Here is a 9,291-nt window from a genome sequence, read left to right as displayed (position 1 = left end):
CGCCTGCTGACATCAGCAGTGAACTTGGCCCCGCATCCCGCCCCGGGCTGGGACTCACTGGGGGTTACTGGTGTTTGCAAAATGCCCGGGGGTGCAGGTGACAGGTCCCCCCATGCACAAGGTGACAGACAGCACTGCAGGCAGGAACAGGCAGGAGTCGCCCCCCCGAGTGGGGTCCTGCAGCACGTTGCCCACACGGGTGGTCCCTTCCCCTCCTGGGGGGCTGCAGCTGCCCGCCCAGCTCCAGTACAGCCTGGGGGTGAACGGGCCGTGTCCAGCCCCAAGCTCCGGGGCTTTGTGTGAGCGTTGCGGGGGTTCCCCTGCAGTGGGGGGGGGAGACACACTCTGCACGGGGGCGGCGCGACCACCGCGACTCCCGGGGGGATCGAGCACGGGGGCAACAGGCCCCATTCCCCAAGGTGAAATTTAAGGTTGTGTTGCACCCGTAACACCCCCCGCACATCCCCGATTTGCTTTATCCCCCCCACTATATATTTTCTTTCCTCGCAGGGCGGGGGGCGCCGCCGCGCGCGCCGGGCGGGGCGGCGCGCTCGGGCGCGCGCTCGCCGGGGAGGAGAGGCGGGACGGCACGAGGCGGGGAGGCCGCAGCGGGGGCCAATCAGAGCGTCGCGCTCCGAAAGTTTCCTTTTATGGCGAGGCGGCGGCGGCGGCGGCCCCATAAAAGGCGGGGCGGGCGGCGGGCGGGAGCCGCTGTGAGCTCTGCCTGCTTCCTGTGCGCGCGCGCCCCGCTCCCGCCGCCGCCTCGCGCCGCCCGCCCCGGCTCCGACTGTGCAACTCCCCGAAGGTGAGCGGAACCGGGGGGGATCCATTGTTAAGTCGTTGATATTATTAATGTTTGGTTAATCAAGCTTATTAGAAGACGGCGTGCGGGCTGCTGGAGAGCCTTTTGTTTGCTTGGGGGGGTGGTGGGGGAGCCCGACTCGCCGTGCGCTGCAGTATTTTGAAAGGTGTAGAAAAAGACCGCGCTTTAATAATGATTTTTTTTTTTTTTAATGATGATTTGGGGGTGCTGGTTGCGGGGGGGTCCTCCCTCTGCTGCCTGTGGGGCTAATCCGCCTCCTAAGAGGATTGCTGGCAGCCGTGCGTGGGGCCGGGGGGAGCTCGGCTCGGCTTTGTGTCCCGGGGGCGGGCAGTGGGGCGCGGGGCTTTGTCTGCTCCGCGCTTTCTCCCTCCCCCAGCCGTCGCTGGGGAGGCTTGGGGGGCCCGCGGCGCAGCTGGGCCTGGGGGCGTTGTCTCCCGATGGGAAGGGACACGGCTCTCCTCCTGGGCACATACAAGCGGCCCCGGTGGCTTTTTCTTGCGGAGCAAGGGGGGCGGCACCCCCTGCGGAGGGCGAGGTTGTTGCATCGGAAGAAAAGCTGCATGCAAGGGGCGGGGGGGGCAGGGGAGCAGCCCCCGTGTGCGCGGGCAGGGACTACACTTCCCAGCCTGCCCCGTGCGGCGCTGGCACATGTGCCGGCAGCTGCCGCCGCTCCCCCAACCCGCGCTTTGCCAGCGGATTAAACCGGCGCTGTCGGGGGCGCCGGCGCCGAGCTCAGGGCGGGCGGCAATTGCATAAAACCCTGGCGTTAATCCCACCCGTGGATGGGGCAGAACCCCGGGGACGCTTGGCTGGCGGGCTGGGCGAGGTGGCTCCTGCTGTGGGTGCAGGAGGCGGCTCCGGCCGCCCGGGGCCAGCCCGTGTGTGACCCGCGGGGCGGGGGGCGCTGGGGCGTGGCCGCTGCCGTCCCCCCGAGCGCTGGCGGCGGGCGAGGCCGCGAGGCGCGGCGCGCTCCAGCCATTGCCTTTTATGGTAATAAAGCGAGAGGGCGCGGGGACTTCTTCCTTTGTCCCAAAGCCGCGCGGCGCCCCAGCCCGGGCGGCCTCGCACCCTCTAGCGGGCGGCGGGCGAAGCGGAGCGGCGGCGGCAGGAAGGAAGTGGGTGGGGAAAGGCCCCGGCGGCACCGCCGCTGCTCACCAGCCGGTGTGTGGCTGGCGATGCTCACGTCCGCTTCTCTGCCCTCCTCTCTCGCAGCCAGCCATGGATGATGATATTGCTGCGCTCGTTGTTGACAATGGTTCCGGTATGTGCAAGGCCGGTTTCGCCGGGGACGATGCCCCCCGTGCTGTCTTCCCGTCCATCGTGGGTCGCCCCAGACATCAGGTACGTGGCTGATACCAGACAAAAGAGGGGAGTTGTCAGTGGAAATGGTTACCCTGGAGGCATTGAGTTTCAATAAGCCATTTTATTTGGCTTTATAACACAAGAGGCTTCTGCATGGCAACAAAACTGGTGGGGGGGTACAGCCTCCTGCAGAGCGTCTGGCCAGTGTGTGTTGGAGCACTTGGCTGAATGCCTTTTTGATATAGTGTGGCAGTCATTGGAGACCCAGCTTGGGGAAAATCAGGTTTTCTGCCCCATGGGGATTGCCCTTCAGCTGTACTTACTGTTTATTCTTTGTTCTGCAGGGTGTGATGGTTGGTATGGGCCAGAAGGACAGCTATGTCGGTGATGAAGCCCAGAGCAAAAGAGGTATCCTGACCCTGAAGTACCCCATTGAACACGGTATTGTCACCAATTGGGATGACATGGAGAAGATCTGGCACCACACCTTCTACAACGAGCTGAGAGTAGCCCCTGAGGAGCACCCTGTGCTGCTCACAGAGGCTCCCCTGAACCCCAAAGCCAACAGAGAGAAGATGACACAGGTGTGTAAAAACTGGAGCTTGAAGCTACAGCAGATATTGCTGCAGGCCAGCTCTCCTTTTCCATGTTGTCCTCTCTCCTCCTTCACCACTCTTCTCCCATTTTGCCATCTTTACAGGGTTTTCCTTTCCTGACCTGAGTCTCCTCTTTACTGGACCTTGACAGGTTTTGTTTGCTCTTCTAAGCTGGCTTTCTCTTGAGACTGAACTAGCAACTTGTCTAACTGCTGTTTCTGACTAGACACACTAATCTATTGACCAGCCTTGAGTGACTGTACTGTAGTTTAATTGGCATTTGTTTTGTTCCTTGCTGTGACATGTGGATGGGATGGTGGTGGCGGTGTCCCTGCTCAGGCTCTGACCTGGCAAGTGTGGGTGGAGACCAAGCAAGATAAGCATGGACTTTGATGGGGAGTGGAGAGAAGTTCCTTATCTAGGGACAGAAGTAAAACCACATTTGCATGTACTTGGTGTAGGCCTCTAGTGAGAACCCTGGTTTCTGCTGTTGACTAAACCCCTTTTTTTCTCTCCCTAGATCATGTTTGAGACCTTCAACACCCCAGCCATGTATGTAGCCATCCAGGCTGTGCTGTCCCTGTATGCCTCTGGTCGTACCACTGGTATTGTGATGGACTCTGGTGATGGTGTTACCCACACTGTGCCCATCTATGAAGGCTACGCCCTCCCCCATGCCATCCTTCGTCTGGATCTGGCTGGCCGTGACCTGACGGACTACCTCATGAAGATCCTGACAGAGAGAGGCTACAGCTTCACCACCACAGCCGAGAGAGAAATTGTGCGTGACATCAAGGAGAAGCTGTGCTATGTTGCCCTGGATTTTGAGCAGGAGATGGCCACAGCTGCCTCTAGCTCTTCTCTGGAGAAGAGCTATGAACTCCCTGATGGCCAGGTCATCACCATTGGCAATGAGAGGTTCAGGTGCCCCGAGGCCCTCTTCCAGCCATCCTTCTTGGGTAAGTCCAACTCTGTTAGAATATCCTGTGCCCCTCAATGTCTGTAAAGGGTGAGATAGAGACCATGGCAGCCAGTCACTGTATTATTACTGGTCTACAACAAAGCATGTCTTGTTCCACCAGTTAGTGTCACTTTCCACACAGCCTAAAGCTGTTTGTATGGGGGACTTGGGACAGTAGAACATCATGTTGAGCCTGTCAGAGCTGTGGCCTTGTAGTGTCCCACCGAAGGGGCTTCTGGTCTCTTGGTCACCCATAGTAGCTCCTCAGGCTTCCTTGGTTGTGTCTGAGCCTTTGCTGACTTGAGACTCCTTCTTCCTCACAGGTATGGAATCTGTTGGTATCCATGAAACTACCTTCAACTCCATCATGAAGTGCGATGTGGATATCCGTAAGGACCTGTATGCCAACACAGTGCTGTCTGGTGGTACCACAATGTACCCCGGCATTGCTGACAGGATGCAGAAGGAGATCACAGCCCTGGCACCCAGCACAATGAAAATCAAGGTGAGATGGAGTTGGGGAAGCTTTTGGCACTCCTGTTTGTGCTGAAATGTGGAGTTGGGTGGAGGGGAGTAAGCTGAACTCCTGCTAGAGAAGATAAAAACCATATAGTTGTGTCTACAGCCTTAATGGCCTTGCTCTGGCTGAGATGGCATCCACTCAACCATATGAATAATGGGATTAGCCTAAATACTGTCTGCAGGGGGGAGGAGGGGGCGTGAGGCTGTGTCTTAAGCCACTTTAGACATAATGGTATCTTGGCCAAGGCCAGATAAGGGAATTGGGCAGCTCTGTCCTGCAGGGCCATGTGTGGGCAGTGAGCACAGTGTGACATTGCATCTGACTGATTCTTCATCTTCCCTGCAGATCATTGCCCCGCCTGAGCGCAAGTACTCTGTCTGGATTGGAGGCTCCATCCTGGCCTCCCTGTCCACCTTCCAGCAGATGTGGATCAGCAAGCAGGAGTACGATGAATCCGGACCCTCCATTGTCCACCGCAAATGCTTCTAAACCGGACTGTTAACCAACACCCACACCCTTGTGATGAAATGAAACCCATAAATTGCGCATAAAACAAGACGAGATTGGCATGGCTTTATTTGTTTTGTTTCTTTCTTTTTTTTGGCGCTTGACTCAGGATTAAAAAACTGGAACGGTGAAGGTGTCAGCAGCAGTCTTAAAATGAAACATGTTGGAGCGAACGCCCCCAAAGTTCTACAATGCATCTGAGGACTTTGATTGTACATTTGTTTCTTTTTTTAATAGTCATTCCAAATATTGTTATAACGCATTGTTACAGGAAGTTACTTGCCTCTGTGAAGGCAGCAGCCCAGCTCGGAAGAAGCCGATGCCAGTTACTGGTGTTAGGTTATAATTGCTTGTCTGTAAATTATGTAACCCAACAAGTGTCTTTTTGTATCTTTCCGCCTTAAAAACAAAACACACTTGATCCTTTTTCTCTTCAATTTGTCAAGCAAGCAGCGGGCTGTGTTCCCCAGTGATAGATGTGAATGAAGGCTTTACAGTCCCCCGCAGGGTCTAGGAGAAGCGGTGCCAGTATGTGCGGGAGGGAGGGGCTACCTGTACACTGACTTAAGACCAGTTCAAATAAAAGTGCACACCATAGAGGCTTGACTGGTGTTGGTTGTTCATTTTCTTTCTAATGTGCTACTTTAACAGTTAACTACATGCCCTGATCTAGCCTTTCCAGGCTCTGCAGGTCCTTTATCTGACTGGGGGTGGATGCTGTTGTGCGGGCTGGATGGTTTGTGGTGATACAGTGGGGAAGAGCTGAGCCTGCCAAACCTGCAGGTCTCTGAGGCTGCCCTGGGCTGTGGAGCTCCAGATACTGCCAGGCTGCTGCTGGAGGAGCTTGAGCTTGGTGGGGATCCAGCTGCACCTTCTGAAATGCTGCCTTGTGTCTTCATGCTATGCAAGCTTTGGCCTGAGGAAAGCAAGCGGGGTGGTGGAGCTGTGAATTTCTGAAGCAGCTGGCTTTGGTCTGCAGCTCTTTGTGGCCTGTGGGGCAGTGTCCCCTCTTCTCTGCACCAGGTGCCTGAGCTGGTCTGTCCTGCTTCTGGTTTGGCCTGAGTTCAGGCTGGGAGACTCATCCTTTCTGCCAGCTGCTTGCTGGGTGGAGCAGTGTTCTGGAGAAAGCAAGAGAAAGTCTCCTGTGAAGTGGAAAATGCCTCTGGAGAGCAGAGCCTCTGGGCTGTTACACATGGTTGGGCAGGGCTGGGAAAAGGGTGTGGGGAGAGGAGGAAGCGCTTGCACAGGGAGTGACACCCACAGCTCCAGGAGTTGCTGTGGGCTGTGCAGATACCTGCCAGGAAGGAGGTTTGCTGCAGCTTCTTGGCTCCCTCCCCATCTCAGGCTTCTGAACCTTCTGTGAAGCATCAGCTTTGATGGATCAAATCCTCCAGAAGAAGCCACAGTGGGAACTCTCATGAAGCCATGCTGGGTGCTGAGACCTTGTTGGGCACAGCAGGGCCCGTGAGTCCCAGGAGCTGGAGTCACTGCTGTGGAACAAAGGAGATGGAGCAGACCAAGGCTACCAGGTCAGGGACCGGGGAGAGCAAAACCAGGTGATGCTGCACATCAGCAGCTTGGGCAGACCAGGCCTTGGAGCCTGGCTCAGAGACACGCTGGCTTCCCAAGGCCCTGTCTTTGAAGAGCTAATGGCTGTGATTGTGTCATGTTCACAGCAGATGAAAGGCAGGGAACAGGCTCCATTGGCTCTTTAATCCTTTGCCTGGCCTGATCCTGCTCCAGCATCATGCTGGATTCAGGGTAGACCTGCCGGTTTCTGCCCTTTGTCTCCCCTGTCTCCCTCCTCCGTGCAGTAGGAGCCTGGTAGGGCTGTAGGTGCAGACACTGGGCTGGGTAGATGAGTTGCTGGAAGCACAAGTTTGCAACAGGGGAGGTGAAACAGGTTGGAGCTGGGCTTATAACCTGGGGTCTTGGGGCAATGGGTGAGGAGGAGGCAAAGGCAGCTCCTGGGGCAGGACCTGGTAGGAGCAGGGCAGGAAAAAGGCCAGGAAGGAAGAAGAGATGATGGCAACAGGGAAATGGGGTGTCAGTCTGTGAGTCTGCTTTCCTGCTGTCAGCCCTCCCTGAAACTGCCACTGATCACTGCGGAAAAATGTGTTGAGACACAAAGGACAGGAAAGATGATGGTGGCGGTGAGGGAGAAACTACAGAGCAGCCAAATGCTGAGAGCAGCTCAGGCGGGCAAAGGTGTTGGCACAGGGACGGGGCAAGTGAAGGGCTGGGGCAGAGCCCATGGGCTGATTTTCAGAGTGCAGCAGGTAAAGCTTTCTATTAGTTAACACTTTGCAGGTCTGTTGGTTTTTTTTTTTCTCCTTTCTTCCTATTTCACTTGCTGTTCCAGGCAACCAGCCCCCTCAATAAAATGAGGCCGAGCTTTTCAAGACCCATCCTGATGCCTCTCCGGCACGAGGCTGCGGCGTGCACAGCTATTCTGCAGGCTGCTCCAGCAAGGCTGGGTTTATTCCTCCTCTGGGCCATTACATGCTGGAGAAAAGAATGTGGTGCCGGGCAGGGAAGCCTGTGAGCATTACTCACTGCTCCCGACTCCTGCGAGCAGGGGGGAGCCCGCGGTGGTTTCCTCTCAGGAACACCAGGCGCTGGAAGAGGGGGAATTTTGTTTTAACTGCAGTTTTGCCTGTCATCGCATTTCAGAGGGTTTGGTTTGCCCCTTGCTGTTTCACAGAGATGGGGAAACGCTGAGGGACCTGTCACAGGAAAGGTGGTGGAGGAGTTGGTTTAGCCATCTCCTGGCTCTTGAAGCCACCAGCAATGGCCAAGACTCGAAGAAGATGTGTAGGGAATAAGCAGTGTCCTGGCTACCATCCCCTCCTCCTCTCCAGCACGCAAGTAGCCAAGGATTTTTGGGGGATCAGGAGGTTTAAAACAGCCAGCCATGGCCAGGCTGAGCGTGTCTCCCTGTCTGGCTCAGCGACGGTGACGTATCAGGATTTCTCAGGCTACAGAGACGGCGGGACTCGGCCATGGATCTTTGCAAACCACCAGCCCTTTCTCACCTCCCTTGAGCTGCCTGCGGCAAGCTGGCTCAGCTAAAAGTAGCTGAACAAACACGTTTTACTCTCTTTCTTCCCCAGAGCTCCCAACTTTCGCTCCTGCTGGAGACAGTCACTTCACCTGCAATTAGCTGGTGACCTGGAAAGTCACCTCGCTGAGCCGCTTATAGAATCAAGCCACCACCAAGAATTAGTGATGTCCTTGGCAAAGGAGATGGTTGCAGCTCTCGGGATTTAGCCCTGAAGGGCCTCACTGTCTCTTAGCTGTGTCTGCGAGTGTTGACCAGAAACGGTCCCAGCTGGGTGAGATGTCCCATTCTCTCATTAGCGAGCATGTGCTGCTTCAGGGGGTGCCAGCTGGCTGCCTGCAAAAGTCCCAGGAAACCCCAGAGCATTCAAACACAACTGGTCTCCTCGCATAAGTCCCCTCCTAGGGCACAAAACATCAGCTTCCAAAAATGGGCTTTTCCGAGGTATCGCTTCAGGGATGGGACTGTGGGTATCGGCTGCGCTTGGGGCAGGAGGAGTCCTGGCCTTTGGTCTTTGCAGAGGGATTGCTGAGTTGGAGCCTGCCCTGACTTGTGTTATACCTATCTGTAATCTACTTTAGCAGGCCTGATGGTATTAAACCATATCAGGTATTGAAAATCAGTGACAGCAGTGGAGTTAGCACTTCACCCAAGCTTACCAAGTGCTCTGGCCACTGTAGTCCAGCCATGCTTTAGTCATGCTGACAAAATATATGAGATGTCCAGATTGTATCAGTCTTAAAAAGAATCAGAGGAGAGAAATGACCCAAGACTTTCCAGGGGGGGAAAAAAAGTCCATGGGTCAGTCTGGCCTTGAAAAGCTAAGACATTTTGACTACAGAGCAAAATATCTTGATACTAGCATTGTTTGTTTGCCCTCCTGGACTGTGAGAGCATAGTATGCACCTGCCTTCTTTGGGCTAAGAAAACTGTGTATTAGTCAATGGTCAAAGTCTGCTCTGATATGGCCCAGCCCTGAACTGAACCCACCTTCACAGAAAGCTCCCAGGTGCCCACACTGAGAAGAGCGTTCCTGACACAAGGCACGGCAGGGAGGGTTTCTCCTCTCACCATCTGGCCACCTCCAGGTGACCATCACAAAAAATACCAGAGTTCGGTGTAGCTGTTTGTCTCCTTCCTCCTTTACCTCCTATCTGATGTCCTGCTGCCGCGTTGTATTCAACCTCTGTGTCTTATCTACACCACCACATTGCTCATTTAGCTGGTGGATCATGAGCCCAAGTGCAGCTTCTCTTACAAACTGCTGTGAGCGTTGTTTATCCTCACGAGCTTCTTATACCTATAGCTTCTCCCCCAGCTCTTATTCTGGGTTGTCAACTGCTGTCTGGTCCGTGCCAACCCCAGGGCTGGAAGGAATCTGTGGCTACTCCTAATTCCTGGCTCTCTGGGCAGGGCTTCTACTCTGCTTATGGGTCCTACTGATGATTTTATTTACCATTTGCATCAGAAATGCAGGTCTCCTCCACCCTGCTCTCTGCTTTCCTTGATGACTGCAAA

General features: G+C 55.2%; 1 protein-coding gene across 1 annotated transcript; it reads left to right on the top strand.

Moving 5' to 3' along the window:
* The first annotated feature begins 666 nt into the window (after nucleotides 1–666).
* ACTB (actin beta) lies at nucleotides 667–5,318 on the top strand. Its single transcript, XM_082064837.1, has 6 exons — nucleotides 667–805; nucleotides 2,036–2,164; nucleotides 2,470–2,709; nucleotides 3,242–3,680; nucleotides 4,006–4,187; nucleotides 4,551–5,318. Exons 2-6 carry the CDS (start codon nucleotides 2,042–2,044, stop codon nucleotides 4,692–4,694), a joined length of 1,128 nt encoding a protein of 375 aa, XP_081920963.1. The 5' UTR covers nucleotides 667–805; nucleotides 2,036–2,041; the 3' UTR covers nucleotides 4,695–5,318.
* The last annotated feature ends 3,973 nt before the right edge of the window (nucleotides 5,319–9,291 follow it).

The sequence above is a fragment of the Streptopelia decaocto genome (assembly GCF_964273445.1).
Source record: "Streptopelia decaocto genome assembly, chromosome: 13".
Classification (NCBI taxonomy): domain Eukaryota; kingdom Metazoa; phylum Chordata; class Aves; order Columbiformes; family Columbidae; genus Streptopelia; species Streptopelia decaocto.
Note: the sequence above shows the minus strand (reverse complement) of the source record. Positions and strands in the feature narration are given on the sequence as shown.